General features: G+C 45.0%; 1 protein-coding gene across 2 annotated transcripts; it reads left to right on the top strand.

The window, feature by feature from the left end:
* Positions 1-3,433: 3,433 nt before the first annotated feature.
* LOC120992302 (mitochondrial amidoxime-reducing component 1-like) lies at positions 3,434-22,835 on the top strand. Of its 2 annotated transcripts, none has more exons than XM_040421194.1 (2): positions 3,434-3,540; positions 21,263-22,835. In XM_040421194.1, the coding sequence occupies exon 2, from the start codon at positions 21,342-21,344 to the stop codon at positions 22,371-22,373; it is 1,032 nt and encodes a 343-aa protein (XP_040277128.1). In that variant the 5' UTR covers positions 3,434-3,540; positions 21,263-21,341; the 3' UTR covers positions 22,374-22,835. The 2 variants fall into 2 exon arrangements, with proteins under 2 accessions (XP_040277128.1, XP_040277129.1); XM_040421195.1 differs by lacking the exon at positions 3,434-3,540 and adding an exon at positions 3,667-3,848.
* Positions 22,836-23,088: the final 253 nt, after the last annotated feature.

The following is a 23,088-nucleotide window of genomic DNA, read 5'->3' as shown; positions in this document are numbered from 1 at the left end:
AGGAGAGGCTGGAGATGTCTCCCTTTCTGGAGTGTGAACCAGGATAGGTCCGGGAATAATTGAACTGGAGCGCCATCAAAGTCAAAGTTGCGCAGAGATCTCGCCTTAGCCATGATGGATTCTTTAAGGGCAAAATCGTGGACAAAACAAATTACATCCCTAGGACGCGCAGAAGATCCCTTAGGCTTGAGTGCTCTATGAGCTCTGTCCAGCTTGATCTTGTGGGAAGATGGTTGCCCCAGGATCATGTTAAAGATGGCTTCCAGGGTAGCAAAGAGATCTTCGTCGCCGGTAGCTTCTGGAAGACCCCGTACTCGAATATTATTCCGGCGCCCTCTGTTATCCAAGTCCCCTAAATGCCGCCCCATACCCCTGAGCACAGCCGTTTGGGCAGAAATGGATTCATGAAGCGTGGAAATATATTGCCTGGTATCGTCATGGGCATTTTCTAGGGAGTCAACCCGGTCCACCACATGTTTAATGTCGGTGCGGACTGCCGCAATTTCAGCTCTGCAGGCTTCCGTAACTTCAGAAATAAGAACCCGAAAGTCCTCTTTTGCAGGAAAGCGGCTAAAATAGCTTGCCCAGGGCTGTGGAGGTTCAGGCAGGGGTTCGGGGTCCATAACGGCAAGTGATGGAGGGCATGGGGATCTGGCCCAGATGTCAGAAGGGAGAGGAGAGCTGCTGTCCCCCTGATCCAGCAATGGTGGGGCTGGGGGCTGCTTATTTCGCCGGAGCACATGTGGGGGGGCGGGGGGTCTCAGGAAAGCTGGATGCAGAGTCCCCTGGGGTAATGTCCCGTCCCCTAGTGGCCACAGTACCTTTAATTGCAGTTGCCCCCTGAGAGGTGGATCCAGGAGCCATCATGGCGGGATCCCTCCCTCCAGCAGCAGCAGGCCGAAAGTCCGGGGCAGCCAGTGAGAGCCCCAGGTCAGAGGATCCGTGTGCAGACGCTGTGGACGGCGGCCTGGTTCCTGGAAGAAATCCAGCAGGGGTAAGCAGCGCTGAGTCCTTTTCCCTGGTCAGGGAGCGGGAATCCAGCGGGGGGAGGGAGGAATGGCGGGAGGCCCTCTGTGCCTTGGTGCTGCGAGGTGGAAGCGCCGGACCCGGTGTGCTATCCCAGCACTGCTCAAGGGTCCTAGTAGGTAAGGGGGATCGGGGAGGGTTTGGGGTCTTTTTCGGAGCCACTTTCTTCCCCATAGGATCCCAAAGAGATGCGTCGCTGGCCAAAAAGTTGCGGTGCAGGCGGGAGCAGCTCTGTCAAGCGGCCATCTCCATCGGCGTCCGGACACGCCCCCAAGTCAAAGCGTTTTAAAGTTATCAGCACTTAAAGTGACACTGGTCAGATTTGCAAAAAATGGCCAAGTCCTTAAGGTGAAATAGGGCTGAGTCCTTAAGGGGTTAAAGGGAACCTGTCACAGGGATTTGATGTATAGAGCTGAGGACATGGGTTGCTAGATGACCGCTAGCACATCCGCAATACCCAGTCCCCATAGCTCTGTGTGCTTTTATTGTGTCAAAAAAACTATTTGATACATATGCAAATTAACCTGAGATGAGTCAGGGACAGGACGTATCTGACGTACAGGACTCATCTCGGGTTAATTTGCATATGTATCAAATTTGTTTTTTGACACAATAAAAGCACACAGAGCTATGGGGACTGGGTATTGCGGATGTGCTAGCGGCCATCTAGCAACCCATGTCCTCAGCTCTATGCACAAAATCCCGGTGACAGGTTCCCTTTAAGGCAAGGGCTATACGATGACATTTGTTGTGCAACATATTTTATAATGCTAGTCTATGCTTAGGAAAAAGGTCAAAGATTACAATGTGGAACACATCTGAAAAAGTGCGGCAAAAAATGATACCCATGTGGACTGGGCAGCATGCACTGCAGGGCTCTGGGCACAGTGCACTTTGCTCTACAGCTTAAGGCCTCTTTCACACTACCGGGTTTCTTTTTTCCGTTTTGCGGGCCGTTTTTTGCGTTCCGTATACGGAACCATTCATTTCAATGGTTCCGCAAAAAAAACGGAATGTACTCCATATGTATTCCGTTTCCGTATTTCCGTTTTTCCGTTCTGTTGAAAGATAGAACATGTCCTATTATTGCCCACAAATCACGTTCCGTGGCTCCATTCAAGTCAATGGGTCTGCAAAAAAAAAATGGAACACATACAGAAATGCATCCATATGTCTTCCGTATCCGTTCCGTTTTTGCGGAACCATCTATTGAAAATGTTATGCCCAGCCCAAATTTTTCTATGTAATTACTGTATACTGTATATGCCGTACGGAAGAAGGGAAAAACGGACCGGAAACGGAAACCCAACGGAAACAAAAAAAAAACGGAACAACGGATCCGTGAAAGACGGACCGCAAAACACTGAAATAGCCATACGGTAGTGTGAAAGAGGCCTAAAGGGGTTGTCTCACTTTGTATTGTGATTGTATTGGCCCTTACTAATGTATTGTGATTGTCCATATTGCCTCCTTTGCTGGCTGGATTCATTTTTTCCATCACATTATACACTGCTCGTTTCCATAGTTACAGACCACCCTGGAATCCATCAGTGGTGGTCGTGCGTGCAGACTATAGAATAAGGCACCAGCCTATGTGCACTCCCATGGTCCCGGCCACCAGAGAGGCTGACGCTTTTTCCTATAGTGTGCAAGCGCGACCACCACTGATGGATTCCAGGGTGGTCTGTAACCATGGAAACAAGCAGTGTATAATGTGATGGAAAAAATGAATCCAGCCAGCAAAGGAGGCAATATGGACAATCACAATACATTAGTAAGTGCCTTGTATTAACTTTCTCTACATGATAAATGCCACTACTGAAGTGAGACGACCCCTTAGTGACGCAAACAGCTGGCTTTAATCAATCATTACATGCACTTAAAGGGTTTCTGTCACCCCAATTTTTGCTATTAAACAGGCTGACATTATAGATGTGAAAATGTGACCTGAATTTAACTCTGCATTTCTTTTATTTAAGTATGCCCCCGTTTTCGTGTAATTTTAACTTTTATTATATGCACATGAGCCTCTAGGAGAAGGGGGGGCGGGGGGGCGTTGCACCTGCTCCTAGGGGCTCCGTTCGCCCACCTCATTTCCACGCCCTTCTGTCTTGATTGACAGGGCCAGGCCAGCGTTGGTTCTCCTGCTGGCCCCGTCTGCCGCGTAAATCTCACGCCTGCGCCGTCCCGTTCAGTATTCGGCGCAGGCGCAGTGAGAAAGCCTGTCAGCCTGTTTAATAGCGAAAATTGGGGTGACTGAAACCCTTTAAAATGGTGCATTAAAAACTATAACTTGCAAAAAATAAGACCTCGTACAAGTACATTGCTCTTGGAATGCATTTTTTTTTTTCTAAATGTGCGTGGTCACTAAGGGGTTAAGAATCCAGACTCTGCCTCCTGGGCAGTGAATAGTTAGAAATAGCAGAGGGGCTGAGCCAAGAGCTTTCCCATCCCCGGGCCCCAGGAAGGAAGCTTTGCAGAGCAGCGCTCCAGCGTTCTGTGCAGCCGCAGAAGGTGAGTGTTCAGCTGGAAATGCACATAGAACTGGAGAACTCGTTTAGGAGTTTTCCTCTCCAGGTTCCTAGCACCCGTTATGCAAGAGTGAAAGGTCCTATCCAGCTGGGATTGTCAGCAGAAGTGCAGCATCTGTTGCTGGTGGGGGTGCAGCGTGCCCTGGAGGGGATCGGCCTGTAGGGAAATGGGGATCTTCTTGTATTCTGATGTTTGCAGATTGAACACCTGCACTGCTAATGAAGGGGCTGCAGGCCTCGTCCTTGGAACAGGAACTTTAGGGCTCTTTCACACGAGCGGATCCCGTGCGGGTAAGGCTACTTTCACACTTGCGTTTTGGGCGGATCCGTCATGGATCTGCAAAAACGGATCCGTTACAATAATACAACCGCCTGCATCTGTTATGAACGGATCCGTTTATAGGTTGGGGCAAAAAAAGTTGCAAAAGTTAAAAAACTTCAAAATTAGTCTAAAAAAATCTGAATAGTCGAATGAGGCGCAAAAGCCTCCAAAACAGGCCCGATTTCAGTAGTAAAGGTGACAAAAAATAATGTCTAGAATGGCATTATATATATTTTATTTTTTTTTGACTAAAAACAGGCGCAAACACTACAGTAAATTTACCCCAGTGAGTTGTTATAGATATCGTGGGAGGGAAAAGCCACATGTATCCCGAACGGCAGCGTATGGCGGGTTATGACCTTGCTTGGTTCATGGTTCGCCTCCAGGATTATAGTCGTGTTACACAATCACCGCAGGAGTTTATTACTTAGCCACTTAAAGCGAACCTTTCACCTGCATTTCACTTAATAAACTATCAAAAGTACCTTATAGATCATCCTCATTGTGTTATCATACAGTCTTGTCCCGCTTTTCTGTCATGTATAGGCATGGAAAAATCGCCTTATAAAGTACTCTTCTCCAGCTCTAGAAGTCAAGGGGGTAGCCCTTCCCTCACTCCAGGCTGTAACTCCCCTGCCCTAACCCCGCCTCTATGCAGTCTAATTGACACCCGGCTCAGTCGCCGGGACCGCGCTTGTACAGGCGGCGCATGCGCGATCCTGTAACTGAATCGCGCGTGAGGAAGAGAAGACAGACAGACAGACAGGCAGGCAGGCATTGGGGATGGCGCATGCGCGATTCAGTTACAGGATCGCGCTTGAGTCCGACAGCGCATGCGCCGCCTGTACAAGCGCGGTCCCAGCGACTGAGCCGGGTGTCAATTAGACTGCATAGAGGCGGGGTTAGGGCAGGGGAGCGATTTTTCCATGCCTATACATGACAGAAAAGCGGGACAAGACCGTGTGCTAACACAATGAGGATGATCTATAAGGTACTTTTGATAGTTTATTAAGTGAAATGCAGGTGAAAGGTTCGCTTTAAGGACCACAGGTTTATACCCCCCTAGTGACCAGGCCCTTTTTTACAAATCGGCACTTCACAACTTTAACGGTTTATTGCTCGGTCATGCAACTTGGCAGCCAAATGAATTTTACCTCCTTTTCTTCTCTCAAATACAGCTTTCTTTTGGTGGTATTTGATTGCTGCTGAGATTTTTCGTTTTCTCTGATCTTAATCAAAATAGACCGCAATTTTCTCAAAAAAAGTGTATTTTAAACTTTTTCTGGTAAAATTGTTCAAATATAATTACATTTCTATACAAGTTTGTCAGATTTTATTGTGCTACATGCTTTTGATAAAAAAAATCCAATAAGTGTATAATTATTGGTTTGCGCTAAAGTTATAGCGTTTACAAACTATGGTACAAAAATGTGAATTTCCGCATTTTGAAGCAGATCTGACTTTCTGAGCACCTGTCATGTTTCTTGAGGTGCTAGAATGCCAGGATAGTATAAATACCCCCCAAATTACCCCATTTTAGAAAGAAAACGGCCCAAAGTATTCGGAGGGGCATGGTGAGTTCATGTATGATTTATTTTTATTTTTTTCACAAGTTAGTGGAAAATGACACTTTCTGAGGAAAAAATAATAATAATAAAGTTTCCATTTCTGCTAATTTCTGGCAAAAAAAATAAAATCTCCCACGGACTCGCTATGCCCCTCAGTGAATACCTTGGGGTGTCTACTTTCCGAAATGGGGTCATTTTTTTTATTTATTTTTTATTTTTTTTCTTACAAAGTTTCATATTCCACTAACTTGTGACAAAAAATAAAATTTTACATGAACTCGCCATGCCCCTCACGGAATACCTTGGGGTGTCTTCTTTCTAAAATGGGGTCACTTGTGGGGTAGTTATACTGCCCTGGCATTTTAGGGGACCTAAAGCGTGAGAAGTAGCTTGGAATCCAAATGCGTAAAAATGCCCTGTGAAAGCCTAAAGGTGCTCATTGGAATTTGGGCCCCTTTGCGCACCTAGGCTGAAAAAAAGTGTCACACATGTGGTATCGCCATACTCAGAAGTTGGGGAATGTGTTTTGTGGTGTCATTTTACATATATACCCTTGCTGGGTGAGAGAAATATCTCTGTAAATGACAAATTTTTTCAATTTTTTTTTTATTTTTATACAAAGTTGTCAATTTGCATAGATATTTCTCTCACCCAGCATGGGTATATGTAAAAATACACCCCAAAACACATTGCCCTACTTCTCCTGAGTACGGCGATACCACATGTGTGACACTTTTTTTGCAGCCAAGATGCGCAAAGGGGCCAATGAGTACCTTTTTAGGAGGGCATTTGGATTCCAGACTTCTTCTCACGCTTTAGGGCCCCTAAAATGCCAGGGCAGTATAAATACCCCACATGTGACCCCATTTTGGAAAGAAGACACCCCAAGGTATTCCGTGAGGGGCATGGCTAGTTCATAGAAGATTTATTTTTATTTTTTTGGCACAAGTTAGCGGAAATTGATATTTTTTTTTTTTTCTCACAAAGTCTCCCTTTCTGCTAACTTGTGACAAAAAGTTCAATCTTTCATGGACTTAATATGCCCCTCAGCGAATACCTTGGGGTGTCTTCTTTCCAAAATGGGGTCATTTGTGGGGTGTTTGTACTGCCCTGGCATTTGAGGGTCTCCGCAATCATTACATGTATGCCCAGCATTAGGAGTTTCTGCTATTCTCCTTATATTGAGCATACGGGTAATGAGATATTTTTTTTTCGTTCAGCCTCTTGGCTGAAAGAAAAAAATGAACGGCACAGATTTCTTCATTCGCATCGATCAATGTGGATGAAAAAATCTCTGCCAAAAAAATGGGCTTGCAAAGTAAAGCTGCGATCACTAATAAAGATCCAAAAAGCTCAAAAGTGATCTTTATAGCGCCGCAGCGATTTTACAGTGTTTTTGCAGTGATCATAAAAAAAAATTTCTGTCACTGCGGTGGGGCGGATTGAACGCAAGTGTGCGCACAAGATCAGGCCTGATCGGGCGAACACTGCGTTTGTAGAGCCTAAGGTGACCCTAATGTACTGATATAGATCTGATTGCGATCAGTCTTGATCACTTACAGAGACTATATAGTACTAGTGCTGATTAGCGACAGCGATGACGCTAATCAGTGACTGCGGTGCGGTGGGCGCTAACTACCTAACAAGTAGCTAATTAACTGGTGGTGATAAGGGACCTTTAGTCCCCATTCACACGTCCGCAATTCTGTTCCGCAATGACGGGGGTGATCAGGGGTTAATAAGTGACCGGGGGAGGGGGGGGTAGTGTAGTGTGGTGCTTGGTGCTAGGTGCTACTTACAGAGCTGCCTGTGTCCTCTGGTGGTGGATCCAAGCAAAAGGGACCACCAGAGGACCAGGTAGCAGGTATATCAGACGCTGTTAACAAAACAGCGTCTAATATACCTTTCTGATGCGATTAAACATCTACAGCCTGCCAGCGAATGATCAGCGCTGGCAGGCTGGAGTTTAACTTCAGAGCTGCGTGCCGCTGTGAACACGTGCGTTCACGCGAAATCTCGGGCCTCACGAGATGACGCCAATAGGCGTCGCTGAGACCTGAGAGCGCTGCCGTCCTGACGCCTATCGGCGTTAGTGTGACGGGAAGTGGTTAAAGGGACATTAAGCCTAGGAGAAAAAAATAAAATTAAAAAATGAGCAAAAGGGATCAGAAACCCTGAGCTATGTGTCGGCATAAATAGTCCTGCGTAGGAGCTTCGAAAAATGAAAGGTGGAATCTGATTGGTTGCTATGGGCAAGTAAGCCATTTTTTCCTTTAAGCCAGTTTTGATAAATCTCCCTCTTGTCTTTATATGTTCAAAGTAAAATACAACATCATGCTAAGGACCAGTGCATGGATTCTGCGCCAAAAAGCTGGCGACGGACGCCTGGAATCCACCTTCCATTCTTCTCAGTGGGACACTGTGCTGCCGTTCGTGTGGCTGGTGGTTAAAGGCCATGACTGTGGCAAGGAACGACATGTCCTTTCTTGGCACGGTGTCTAGACAGACGCCGCTGGCAGCCACGGAGGATGTCCATTCGCGGTGTAGCTCCATTCAACTGTGAGCTGCCCCACGGCACTGAAATAGAAAAAAACATGGCAGAAATCAGGGCAGATTCTGCTGCGGAATACACGGCAGATTTTTGCAGTGTCTAAAGCCGCTGTGTGAACATATGGGTAGTGATGGCCGAACATCTGCCGGGACGGTTCGCGAACGCGATCAAATGTTCGCGAACTGCAAGTTCGCGGCGGGTCCCATTCATTTTAATGGCAGGCGAACCTGAAAAACCTTCAGCTCATATTTGCAGCCAAGAAATAATTACTAGAAGTGCACAAATAGTCCCACAACATGGACAGTGACATACCAGATGTACCATTCGAATTTGCGATCTCCATTCATTTTTTTTTTTTTCAATGCGAAATATCGGCAATATAATTTTCGCGTACGCGCATGTGCACTATACTGTTCCCAAATGCACTATAAAGAAAGTATATTGTTATATAACACCCCGCTTCAATCAGTATTTTTGGGGGGCGACTGGTATATCACACCAGTAGAAATAATTTGTCCCAATAACGCTTGTCCCTCTATATACCTGCAGAACCGCACACAACTGCCGCACAATACAAATGCACTATAATATACTGTACTGTCTAACATAGAAAGTATATTATAACATTGTACAAGGAAGGCAATCCATTAGAATATACATAAAGATAAAACGTAACCTTTAATAATTTTACTATGAGGGTCCATTCACACGTCCGTAAGTGTTTTGCGGATCCGAAAAACACGGACACCGGCAATGTGCATTCCCGCAATTTGCGGACCGCACATCGCTGGCGCTAAAATCCTAATCTTGTCTGCAATTGCGGACAGGAATAGGACATGTTCTATTTTTTTGGGCGGAAACGGAAGCACGGATGCGGAAGTGTGGATCCGCAAATGCGGATGCGGACAGCACATTCCAGCCCCATTGAAAATGAATGGGTCTGCACCCGTTCCGCAAAATTGCGGAACGGATGCGGACCCATTTTGCGGACGTGTGAATGGAAAAGATATCCCTCAAAATGAAAATAAATAACTTATTAAAGTTAAGCAAAAAGCACAGATGTGGTCGGCAATAACAAGTGCTCGGCGGCACCAAATCAGAAACCATATGTCCTACCACAATCCGGGGGGTTCCAGTGCACATCCATGAATCCAGGAGGGAAAGCAAAAAACATCTATCCCTGGGCTAGATGATGATGTGGTATTGAAGGACAGGTTGGGCAAAGAACTGTCCCTGATATTGCCCTACAGGGGGGTGCTATTCTGGCCCTGATAGCCTAACCACAGACCACCCGCCCTGATAAGAGCGACCCGTCCGGAACCTTACCCTATATAAAAATGGCCCTAGTAAGCCCCTAGCCCCTAGGCCCCTGACTTCCAGGTGATCACTATATAGATCTATGTGTTTTTAATTCATTTATAAAAGTATATTATAAGTATATCGCACCCCTCTGTGTATCACACCTATCGATAGCACACCTATACCAGTCCTTAAAAGGACTTTTGTGGCCCTATTAGCTAGCGTTTGGTGTCCCTAACAGTCTGTCCTTGCTCCACACAGCAACCTCTCCCTACACTGGCAGAACACAGAATGTAAAATGGCGGCCAGATCAGGTGTATTTATAAGGTTGGGGGTGTGTCCATGTGCTGAAACGTCTCAATTGGCTGTCCTGTACCACCTGATGGATGTGTCATGGGTGAAAGTTCTTCACAATGTAAAAGAATATGGCAGGCGCAAATATCTCCATATGTTCGGCGAATCGCGAACATGCAAAGTTCGCCGCAAAACGACCGCCAGGCGAACCGCAAGGCCATCTCTACGTATGGGTGATTCATCTACTTTGGCAGGAAGGACGTGGATTTCTACAAGTACCAATAGGACAGTCTGAGCCTCGGAAATGTCTGCACCACAATCTGCTGTGTATATATTTTATTTTACATGTAGTTTCCTATTGGGGATTCACCTGGATTTCCCCATCTGTAGACAGATCTGGCCTCCCTGCCATGTCCACTGTTTCCTAACATGCTTTGTGTTTCAATTCTTCCCCGTTTCTTAACCATCTGCTTGCTGTCAGTGGATGGAAACAATCTCGTTGACATCTGGAAAAGCAGAACCGCTGCACAGATCTTACACTTCTCCCAGTTTGTTACAGTTGTAATCCAGTGCAGAGACAGCTTGGACCCCAGACTGATGCATTTTATCTGCACTGATACATTGTAGCAAACATTCAGACAGGAGCGAAATTTGTGCCATTTATGTATTTAGCTATAACAATCTATCTGCTATGAGAAGTAATAGATCTATTTTTAGCCTCTAATATATGCAAGTATGCCTCTACTCACTGACAGCAAGCAGAAATGTTGAAAATGGTGGGGAACTGAAACGCAAAGTACATGCTAAAATTGCAGAACTGTGCATTATAGATACACTTCTAGCTATAGGAGTTATCTGGTTTGGACAAATTCTATCTACAAAGTTCAGTGTGATGGAGGCAGGGGCGGACATGTACTCAAGCTGTGCAAAGGGGCCCATAGGTAGGAGACCTGCTGCCCCCTTCAGGCCACATGCACGCCATGCATATTAAATACTGATTTTCTGCATGGATTTTCAAAATCTCATTTGCACAGTGCGGAAATGTTTAGATCCACAGCATGTCAATTGATCGTGCAGAATGCAGTGTGAGACTGCCGTGTGCATGTTCCCTATAGGAGAGTTCACCCAGTTTTTTAGCGGCTTTTTTTGTGCATTTTTTAAATTTATTTTTTGCAGTAAAAATGCTAGCTCCAGATGTAAGCTGAAAGTCCATAGGAAATATGTAATGCAGGACATGTGTTTTTTTTTTTCTGTTCTGTTTCTCATATTCTCTATGGGGCAAAAAAACTCCGGTTCACACTAGAAAGCTTCACAAAAAATGCCATAAAAACCACATGGGGGGGGAAAAAAAAATCTGCAGTTTCTATGGCTTTTTTTTTTTTTTTTTTTTTTTTTCGTGGAAAAAATGCCAGACAGAATTAATGTATATTAATGCACACGGCTATTGCTCGGCCGTTCCATGCATTGGGACTGCCATTTGCGTACCCCAATGCACAGACAATATCCGTGCTGATTCCGCAGACGGCTCCAGACCCGTTCAACTTGAATAGGTCTGTGATCCGTCCCCACCGCAAAAAAATAGAATATGGTTCCACATCTGTGATGCGGGGTGCACAGGGCTGGTGCCCGTAAATTGCAAACCTGCTGTTTGCGGTCCGCAATATGGGCAATGCTGCGTGCATGAGGCCTACGGCAGGGATGTCCAACCTGCAACACTCCAGCTGTTGCAAAACTACAACTCCCAGTATGCCTGGCCAGCCTACAGTTATTAGGGCATGCTGGGAGTTGTAGTTTTGCACCAGCTGGAAGGCCGCAGGTTGAGCATCCCTGGTATAAGGGATCGTCCAGTTTATTAGATTATATGCAATGGGCCAAGGTAATGAATTCCATGTCTCTCTATTACTGGTGCATTGTAACGGCCCCTTTACACCGGAGAACGCACTGACTGCACCGTGTCACCCAATATAGTGCAGCTGCCAAAAGGTGAAGGTCACATGTGGTACGATATTCTTGCACAACAGATGCTTTCCAAACATGTGCACCAGGTGCAAGCCAAGAGGAAGGAGGGAAATCCTGCGTCCTGGCTGTCGACTGTCGGATGAATCCATGCCTTGGTCTGAGACCTTCTCTGGGCGTCCACGTCTCTCATTTGGCACAAACCACTGTCCAAGTCTTGTCTATGGCCGCACTCTGCAACCAGGAGGCTACAACTGATTCTTCCTAGACCTATGACTGGAAAAAACTGAAAAGGCCGTGGCCAGATTATAGACAAAGATACAGTGCACTCAAAGTCTTCAGACCCTTTCACTTTTCTCACATTTTGGTTGCTTTGTGCCAAAAATAAGTTTTTCCCGATCATTCTGAATTCAATACCCCATAATGAGAAAGTGAGAACAGAACATAAACTCTTTTTTTTTACTAATTTATTGAAAATGAAAAATAAAAATTGACATCAGTATTCAGACCCTTTACTCAGGACTTGTGGTCCCTTCACACGGGGCGACGATTTAGCAGCTTGTTGGCAAGGAAGCGTTCCTTCCCAGCAATCTGCTGATCGCTAGTGGAGGAGACCGCTGCATTTACATGCAGTGATCTCCTCCAGAGTACGTGGAGGAGCAGTGGCGTGTCTAGAGTGTATGGCACCCGGGGCGGGTCCTTTCTCTGGAACCCCACCCCCAACATACTTGACCACATACCCAAACCCAGGGACATCTCCTGTCATGTAGACCTTCTCTTTTCTCTTCTCCTCCGTTAGACCGCCATGACAAATTCTTTCAGCCGCATGTCGTCTCTACAGCGTTTGTAACACAGACATGTTAGTTTTCTCAGTTTTTCCATCAACCTCCCCATCCTGGTGTCCCCACAGTGTCATCCTGCTGCCACCCCCAATACTGTGCCCGTTGTGCCCCCAATGCACCCTAGTAGACATAATTGGGGTCATTTATCAAACTGGTGTAAAGTAGAACTGGATTTTCAAAAGAGCTGTCAAAAAGTTAAGGATAACTGTCATTTTCATCAAAAAAGCAATTTTACCATATGTTACTGCTGCAGCAGCATTATGCATAAAGCAATCTTTACCTTCTTCACATACCACTGTTTTCCTTGAGTTTTCCCCTTAGTTACGGCTGTTTTGAATCCTACATTATGAGGATCTTCTCTGCCAGTTCTGAGGCCAAAACAGCTTTCCCTCAGGTCACATACAAACTTGCTGTAGCCAGCAGCTTTGTGCCAGCCAATCAGATTTGATTACTGAGAGACACGCCTCCTCACTCTGGAGCCTAATGCAGGCATGCAGTGTGAAGGACCGCCCCTCCGTCTTCCTAGCCGGAGACAGATGAGCAGTGGAAAGGGACAGAGGACATTAATGAAAGCTGTTATTACAAGGCAATTACAGATCTTTTGACAATCATTGACAGACTAACTCAGGTATACATGTCTAGCTCTAATAAACTAGCAAATAAAAAAAATGACGGTTATCCTTCAAAGGTGGAATCTGATTGGCTGCTATGGGCAACTAAGCCAGTTCTACTTTACACCAGTTTGATAAATTACCCCAAATGTTCCTATAGTGTCCACAGCAGCTATAATGTCCCCTAGAGTGCCCCAGTAATAACACCCTATATTGTCCTCCAGGTAATAATCCCTGTATAGTGTCCCCAGAAATAATAGAATTGCCCCTACAGTGCCTCCCCAATAACAACGGCCCCCACGTTGCCCCCCATAGTAATCGCCCACACACAGTAATTTTCCCCATACTGCCCCCACACAGTAATTTTCCCCACATTGCCCCCATATAATAATTTCCCCCACACAGTAATTTGCCCCCCACTGCCCCCATATAGTAATTTGCCCCTCACATAGTAATCCCTCCCATAATAATTTGCCCCCACACAGTATCCCACCATGATATTTTTTCCCCCACATGTCCTTCTGTGTGCCCCCCCCATGTCGTCCCCCAAAGTTGGCACATAAAATAAAAACAAAAAAAACCTAAAAGCTAAACACTTACCTGCGCTTGCAGAGGTGAGGAAGGCGCGCACACTTCACTGTGCTGCTGTGTCCGACACAGGTGCGCGCGATTACATCATCACGCACGCCTGCGCCGGGATTTCACTACTGCATAGGTCTCAGGCCTGAAGCCTATGCTGGTGAATGTTTTATATCTTACTCTTATGCACTTTGTAAACAAAGAATATTTGTTTTGTAACTGATCTAAAATATAAAATTGAATGTAATGTGCATATTGTAAAAAAAAAAAATATATATATATATATATATATATATATATATATATATATATATATATATATATATATATATATATATATATTTATTTGGTGGAAGCAGTTATATCAAACCCCTTAGGCCTCCTGCACACGACCATTTTTTTTTTTCCCCGTTTACTGGCTGTTTTTAGCGTTCCTTATATGGCCCGTATACAGAACCATTCATTTCAATGGTTCCGCAAAAAAAACTGAATGTACTCTGTATGCATTCAGTTTCCGTATTTCCGTTTTTCTGTTCCGTTTAAAGATAGAACATGTCCTATTATTGCCCGCAAATCACGTTCTGTGGCTCCGGCAAAAAACGGTCAATGGGTCCGCAAAAAAACGGAACACATACGGAAATGCAACAACAGAGGATAGTGCAATGAGCAGGACACTGGGTCAGTGGGGATGCTATGCAGGTCGTCAATTTATATGTGTATAAGTTTGTGACGCCAGTTGCAGCTTGCGCAGGTACTGTAGCAGGGCCCTTTAAGATGGTATAGGCTCACGTACCAGGTGAGGAATGCCAGAGGGGGATATTGTCTCTGTATAGCAGATATGGTTTTGTCAACGGTGTCTCCTACCTGTGGTATGGCTGGACTTCTGTATCCTGGCTCACATGCAACAAATTGAGTGTGGTTAATAGGAGTAATTGAGGAATGATGGGATTCCACACAGATAATAGGGTCCAACTTGTCTTTACTTGGTGTTATGCAGCTTTGATCCATACAAGTTACAGCTTTAGTCTAGGGTCCCAGCAGGTTTTGGCAATATGTGGCAGGAATTTATATGTATTCTGCATATGATCATACGCCTATTAGAATCTGACAGGTATCTTATCTTCTGCTCTGTCTTTAGTCTGCTTAGTTTGGGCCTGACTAGCTGGTGAGGTAATTATCTTCTCTTTGCCTTAGGATCTTTACTTACAGGACTGCTCGCAGGGTATGATGGTTTCTTCCTGGAGATCTATACGTCTGTGAAGGGCTGCTTTCTTTGTCCACCAGCTGAGGTAAGGGACTCAGGCTGGGAAGGTTGATCTTGTGCCTCAGCCGAGGCTTGTATCCTAGGTTTGGATCCCTGTTTCTGGGAGCTCCTACCAACACAGCCTACCCCAGCAGGGGGGTGGCTCACACTGCCTAGAACTTTCCTTCCTCCCCCTGAAGTAGGATGTGGGAACATTCCACTCCTCCTCAGAAAGGGGAGGGGGGCTAGCCTGGAATGGTCTATTCCAGCCTAGATCTATTAACTAACCATGGTCTGCTTACGTATTGCTGCCACCTGCTGGTGTACATTGAGAATTACAGCAAATATACAATACAAGCCTGGAAAATGCACATTATGGAGAGAGTGATGCAAACTTATACCAGATGACAATATACATACACTTAACATGTTGTAGCAGGGAGACAGAGTTTTAGTGACATACTCTGGGATGTTACAATAGGTCATCATGATCCATGACTGGATAACCTCTTTAACCTCTCTTACCAAGGCTCTTCTCCTCTGATTACTTAGTTTGGTGGAAGCCATTGTGTTCTTGAGAACTTTTAGTGTAGAAGACTTTTTTTGTCCCCTTCTCAAGATCTATGCCTCCACACAATCCTGTCTCTGAGCTCTACAGGCAGTTCTTTCCTCCTCATGGCTTGGTCTTTGCTCTGATATGCATTGTCAGCTGTGAGACCTTGGGGTGCTGGCACACAACGCAGTTATAGAATTGATCTAGTTTAGCTCCTAATGAAACCCTGTTATTCTGCAGAGGAGAACTTATTTAAATGATGTAATTCATTGCTGTTGGCTGCATTCAAAAACCCTATTGTGAATGCTGTTTACTGATACAGTAACTGCGTCACAACTGTTTTGTGTAACAGCACCCTTAGGGCTCCTGCACATGACTGTTCAATGTTTTGCGCTTCGCAAAAGGCAGATCCACAGAACACACGTAGTCATTTCCGTTTTTTGTGCCGCCCCATTGAAGTGAATGGTTCCACATACGGCCTGTAAAGAAAACGGAATGGAATCCTTTCAGTGTCCCGAATTTTAGCTAATGGGGCCCTTATATCATTCACAGAATTAAGAGAGCGGTATCAAATCCAGTGGTCTGATTTTTAGATGTACCTTCAACTACGCCACCTCCTAGCATCCAAGAACATTGCACACACTACACATTCCTCTATGTATGCTGCATATTTCCAGAACCCCAGAATACGGAAGGGAGGTATTTCTGAGGCCTATAGGGGGTTGCAGCTCTCAGTTACTATATCAAAATTCCCGTTCCAGACTAAATGGGAGAAAGATTTAAATAAAACTTTTGCGCCAGCGCATTGGGCCTTTGTTTTCTCCCTAAGCTCTAAAACCTCGAAGTGTGTCGACCACCTAGAGGCCTCAAGAAAACTCCTTTATAGGTGGTATTATACCCCTTATCGCCTATCCATCATATATCCAACCACCTCAAATGTTTGCTGGCGATGTCTATCAGCAGTTGGCAATTTAATGCATATCTGGTGGACTTGTCCTGCTGTCAACCGTTTCTGGTCCAACATATTGTCACTTATAGGTGCTGTAATAGGGAAGGCACTTCCTACATCCCCGGAAATAGCATTGCTCTCCTTGGGGCTGGAATGTTTAGATTTAAAAGACCTCACTATTGCTTTTCATATACTAACAGTAACGAGAGTGGCGATAGCCAAAAGGTGGAAGAGTAGGGATATCCCAACCATACCAGAAATCATTGCTAAAGTTCACTATAATTACGGCATGGAACTACTGATTGCAAAACAACTTTGCCGGTTATCAAGCGTCAGTGTCAGGTGGCGTAACTGGGCGTCTTATATATCTAAACATTACCCATCTTTGCCAAATCTACAAGTATAGAAGATGTATACCTCAATTCTATTGCTTGATTTTAACTGTGGTGCAGTGTTTATTATTGTTTGTTTGTTGGTCGTCTTTTCACGGCCTTGTTTTTTTCTTTAATGTAAATGAAAACTTTTCATCCGATGTCTTCTATCCTGAATACTTGTAATGTGATGAGCAAATAATACTGTAATTTACGGTAATATGACACTATGGAAGATGTTGTATGCTCTAATTTTCAAATAAAAAATTTGTGAAATAAAGAAAACGGAGTGGACAAGGTTTGTTCGTGTGCATGACCCCTTACAGTCAGGTCCATAAATATTGGGACATCGACACATTTCTAACATTTTTGCCTCTATACACCACCACAATGGATTTGAAATGAAACAAACAAGAAGTGCTTTATCTGCAGACTGTCAGCTTTAATTTGAGGGTATTTACATCCAAATCAGGTGAACGGTGTAGGAATTACAACAGTTTGCATATGTGCCTCCCACTTGTTAAGGAACCAAAAGTAATGGGACAATTTGCTTCTCAGCTGTTCCATGGCCAGGTGTCTGTTATTCCCTCATTATCCCAATTACAATGAGCAGATAAAAGGTCCAGAGTTCATTTCCAGTCTTCTATTTGCATTTGGAATCTGTTGCTGTTAACTCTCAAGATAAGATCCAAAGAGCTGTCACTATCAGTGAAGCAAGCCATTATTAGGCGGAAAAAAACAAAACAAACCCATCAGAGAGATAGCAAAAACATTAGGCCTGGCCAAAACAACTGTTTGGAACATTCTTAAAAAGAAGGAACGCAGCGGTGAGCTCAGCAACACCAAAAGACCCGGAAGACCACGGAAAACAACTGTGGTGGATGACCGAAGAGTTCTTTCCCTGGTGAAGAAAACACCCTTCACAACAGTTTGCCAGATCAAGAACATTCTCCAGGAGATAGGTGTATGTGTGTCAAAGTCAACAATCAAGAGAAGACTTCACCAGAATGAATACAGAGGGTTCACCACAAGATGTAAACCATTGGTGAGCCTCAAAAACAGGAAAGACAGATTAGAGTTTGCCAAACGACATCTAAAAAAGCCTTCACAGTTCTGGAACAACATCCTATGGACAGATGAGACCAAGATCAACTTGTACCAGAGTGATGGGAAGAGAAGAGTATGGAGAAGGAAAGGAACGGCTCATGATCCTAAGCATACCACCTCATCAGTGAAGCATGGTGGTGGTAGTGTCATGGTGTAGGCATGTATGGCTGCCAATGGAACTGGTTCTCTTGTATTTATTGATGATGTGACTGCTGACAAAAGCAGCAGGATGAATTCTGAAAAGTTTCAGGCAATATTATCTGCTCATTAGCCAAATGCTTCAGAACTTATTGGACAGCGCTTCACAGTGCAGATGGACAATGACCCAAAGCACACTGCAAAAGCAACTGTAGTGTCCCACTAGGTAAATGTGGGCACTACACAAGGGTCAACTGGGCCACGTTGTTCTCCACCTCCTGTGGGACAGTGGCAGTGTATTTCACAGTACATTTTAATGCATTTTAATATGTATTTATGTGTATTTTCCCTGTGATATGTGTAGAAGGCCTATTAGGGTGTAGTTCAGCATCCTAGGCACTAGAGGGAGCTAGGGAACACCTAGTATAAATATTTAGACCCAGACAGGGGGAGTTCAGTCTGTGGAGAGACAGAAGTGAGAGGGCATCAGCCAGAGAAAAGCTGAAGGCCACATCCTGACATGCAGCTAGACAGCCCAGGCTTCTAGTTGCCACCAGGAGGCTAGTGAAGGAGTCTAGCCTGCCTGAAGTTCCTGAGCCTCTGTTAGCTCAGAAGATTTACCCCAAGAGAAGAGTTTGCCTCCTGGGAGAAACCTGCAGTTCCCTAACCAGAGCAGAGCCAGTGTTCCAGCTAGTCAAGTAAGCTGAAGGGCAGAAGGATCATTAAACTAAAGCAAGGGATATATATCTGAGGAGGATTGCTACCAAGGATAAAAGCCAGCATTAGGGCATACGGGCCTTGGGATACAGACAGCCAGGATATCTGAGGAATAGTGCAGCCTGGTCTGTGAGTGTTGATTTTACCCTCTGAGTATCTTGCAAAGAACATTACCTGCCATTGATGTAAAGCCTGCTATTGATTACTGCTGCAAAGTGGAACTTAATTCAAACTGTATAAAGTTGAACTGTTTCCAGTAAAGAAAGTTTGGTTCACCACAACAACGTGTTCCTCACTTATTACTACTACCAATCGGTGTGCCACCGTTACAGGCACTGGCGTCACGAACCTTAAAGGGGCCTTGCCCTAGGCACATTAAACATCTGCAACATCCAGGGCACCTCACCCACCATCAGGCCTGGTCCCTATATACAGAGAGTGCCCCAGAGGACTTCTGTGCCAGCCTCTCCATCACTGCTGTACGCCTGCCCAGGGTCTTCCTACAAACTGAGTAACCCATAGCAACCTTCGTTTGCCTAAATAACCGTGACCTCACATCGCAATACCCTGCAGGGCTGTGTACCGCACAACCAAAGTTTTTTTTAAGGGAAAGAAGTGGAATGTTATGCAATGGCCAAGTCACTCACCTGACCTGAATCCGATTGAGCATGCATTTCACTTGCTGAAGACAAAACTGAAGGGAAAATGCCCCAAGAACAAGCAGGAACTGAAGACAGTTGCAGTAGAGGCCTGGCAGAGCATCACCAGGGATGAATCCCAGCGTCTGGTGATGTCTATGCGTTCCAGACTTCAGGCTGTAAATGACTGCAAAGGATTTGCAACGAAGTATTAAAAAGTGAAAGTTTGATTTATGATTATTATTCTGTCCCATTACTTTTGGTTCCTTAACAAGTGGGAGGCACATATGCAAACTGTTAGAATTCATACACCGTTCAGCTGATTTGGATGTAAATACCCTCAAATTAAAGCTGACAGTCTGCAGGTAAAGCACATCTTGTTCTTTTTATTTCAAATCCATTGTAGTAGTGTATAGAGCCAAAAATGTTAGAATTGTGTCTATGTCCCAATATTTATGGATCTGACTGTATATACACAGGGTTGTGTCTTTCCAAATCGTGTCCAACCAGGGGTGCACCTAGCCTTTCTGATGCCTGAAGTGAAAAACTAAAACTGCGCCCCCCCTCCCATGCCAATTTGTTAACCTAACCCCTTTGCCACAATGAAAGCGCTCATTGCCCATGGCCGTTCCGCTGCCCCCTCTTGTCCCTACCTGGTGCTGCCTGAGGCGATCGCCTCACCTGGCTTAATTGGTGATGCACCCCTGTGTCCAACGAACTGAATTTACCACAGGTGACTCCAGTCAAGGTGTAGGAACATATCAAAGATGATTCAGAGAAATGAAAGGTCATATCAATGGGTCTGAAAACTCATGTTCATGAAAAATTTTAGTTCTTTCCTTTTTAATAAATTTGCAAACATTTCTAACATTTAGTTTTTCACTTTGTCATTATAGGGTATGGAGTATGGATTGATGGGCATTTTTTTTTTAATTTTTTGTTATTTTAGCACCAGGGCACATCATAACAAAATGTGAAAATGAAAGGGTCTGAAGACTTTACAAAGGAGTAGTATATAACAAACGGGGCAATTGCCTTGGGGCCTCCATCATTCCATCTCCTACTAAGGGCTCATGCACAAGTACATATTTTTTGGCCCATATCCTATCTGCATTTTTGTGTGGGTTGGATGCGGACCCATTCACTTCAATAGGGCCACAAATGATGTGGACAGCAGTCTGTGTACTGTGCAAATCCGTATGTCTGTTCCGCGGCACCCACAAAAAAAAAAATAGAACATGTCCTATTCTTGTCTGTATTACGGACAAGAATAGGACTGTTCTATTCTGGACTGGACATTCCGTTTTGAAAAATGCGTAACACACACCGCCGGTATTCGTGTTTTGTAGATCCGCAATTTGCAGACTGCATAAATGGCTACGACCGTGGGCATGAGCCCTAAATGTGTCTCTTCAGGAACTTTCATGCTCACGGTGCTGATTGGAGTACTGTATTATTAATTGTATGGTATTTTGTAATCATAATTGTATGGTCATGCTGTGGTCCTATTTTGGCACTGTATGGTGGTATTATTTAGGTACTCTTACTAGTTTCACTTAAATGGGCCTGAGCTGCACATAGGACATCTGACAAATGAATGTGACGTCACTGGCCTAGGAAATAGGCAGTGGAGCTCCGGTTAACGCTGATTGGTAGAGGTGCCACTGCCAAGAGTCGGAACCCCACCAGTCAGATATTGATGACCTATCCTGAGGATAAGTCATCCAATAAGAGTCCCAGAAATCCCAATTAATTTACAGAAGATTGCCTAAAATTCATATATTGTAACACGCTGTTGGCTAGAAGAGCAGGACTAGGTCAGAAACTCCAGATTGTAAGCAGAAAGTTTCCATTCCAGTATAGAGCTTAGAATCCTTATTCATGACTGCATTTTGATGTTATATTTGGTTTTCTATGGTAGGACACTAACATAAACTTATTTGTATCCCAATATTTTCTTGTTCTAGGTTTTGAGCAGCCACGTGACCCACATCAAGGGGACCTGAACTGTAGACACCTGATTATCTCCAATAATTAATCAAGAAAATGTCGAGCTCCTCATCTTTGAACATCTCTGGAGCCGTACAGTCAGTGGCTGAGATCTTCCAACGCCATCGCTTGCCTCTGCTCTGTGCAGCCGGGGTTGGAGTCACAGCAGTTGCTTCTTGGATGTGGTGGAGACGAAAATGTGGGGAACATGTGGAGCTGAGAAAAGTAGGTACAGTCTCCCAGCTTCTTATACACCCCATCAAGTCATGTCAAGCCATCTCTGTGCAAGAAGCAGAGTGCCTGGAGCTGGGGTTGAGACATGAAGAACTTTGGGATCGACACTGGCTGGTGGTGACTGAGAAAGGTCAGATGGTGACTGGTCGGCAGGAGCCACGAATTGTGCTTATATCTGTGACTGGCTGTGGAGACTCGCTCGGCCTTGAAGCCCCAGGGATGGAGAAGATAATGGTCCCAGTAGTACAGCCCAAGAGTAACAAAATTTTGGATTGCCGAGTATTTAGCTGTGACATCCAGGGTCGGGACTGTGGAGATGAGGTGTCTCGTTGGCTGACTTCCTATTTTCAGAGTAGTGTACCCTACCGCTTGGTGCATTTTGAGCCTGATATGATGAAGCCACGGAAGTCCAAGAATGCAGAGAGACCTTTCCGAGAGAAAGATATCGTTGCTTATCCCGATGCCAGTCCCATCATGCTGCTGTCTGAAACATCACTGGAAGAACTCAACAGACGACTAGAAGAACCTGTCTCACTGGCCAATTTTCGACCTTGCATTGTTGTGTCTGGGTGTGAGGCGTTTTCAGAGGATGGTTGGGATGATGTGAAGGTGGGCACCGCAAGACTGAAGAGGGTCATGGCATGTGGTCGCTGTATCTTGACCACAGTGAATCCAAAAACTGGAGTTTTGACCCGGCAAGAACCACTGGATACACTGAGAACCTTCCGACTGAGTGATGAGTCCTTGAGCCACCTCTACAAAACAGCACCCCTCTTTGGCCAATATTATGGGGTTGACAAAATTGGAAAGTTAAGAGTTGGAGATCCAGTGTATCAAGTGGTCCGCCAGGGATAGAAACTATTCTGATATTCCCCGGCTGACAATCCATATGGCCACTGTGACATCTTCAACAGGAGTTGTCACTCAACACTATAGTCCTGAATGGCAAATCTTCCTTGACATGGGAAGAGGGATGCATGACTTCACAATTAGGCCTCATGCATACGACCATGTCCATTTTGTGGTCCGTAAATTGCAGATCTGACCGTCTTGCATCCACCTTTCTTGTGGACCCTTTGACTTTAATGTGGCTGTGGTCTGCATTTTGCAGACACGTATAGGACATGTTCTATCTTTTTACAGTATGGACATACGGATGTGGAAAGCAAAATGCGAACCACTGACCCATTAAAAACAATGGGTCCGCAAATTAAATTGAGGACGGCACGCGCTAGTGTCCATGGGGCCTTATGCCAGTTTGCCATTCAGGAGTGTTGACCATATTGGTTATCACCCAGTTTTTGGAAAAACTCAGTTTAAAATTTTTTTTTTTTTTTTAAAGGGGTTCTCCAAGAGTATAAATGTCTCCTCATGTGCCTGGCACTCCACATGGAATATACTTACCCCGGGCGCCGCTTCTGGTCCCTGTGCCGCTGCTGCTTCTCCCTGCACACGGACGGGGACGAGCCTCCCTAGCATTGCCGGTGACGCTAAGAAGGCTAGTCCCCGCCTGCCATTGGTGCCCTTGGCTGCTTCCCCCCCGACACCGGATGCTGCGGTGCGGGGACCA

Source organism: Bufo bufo, chromosome 2 (assembly GCF_905171765.1).
Source record: "Bufo bufo chromosome 2, aBufBuf1.1, whole genome shotgun sequence".
Taxonomy (NCBI): domain Eukaryota; kingdom Metazoa; phylum Chordata; class Amphibia; order Anura; family Bufonidae; genus Bufo; species Bufo bufo.
This window is presented reverse-complemented; position numbering and strand designations above follow the sequence as displayed.

What these genes read in the sequence shown, in the direction of transcription:
- LOC120992302 (XM_040421194.1), top strand. Translation starts at nt 21,342, where the DNA reads ATGTCGAGCTCCTCATCTTTGAACATCTCTGGAGCCGTACAGTCAGTG.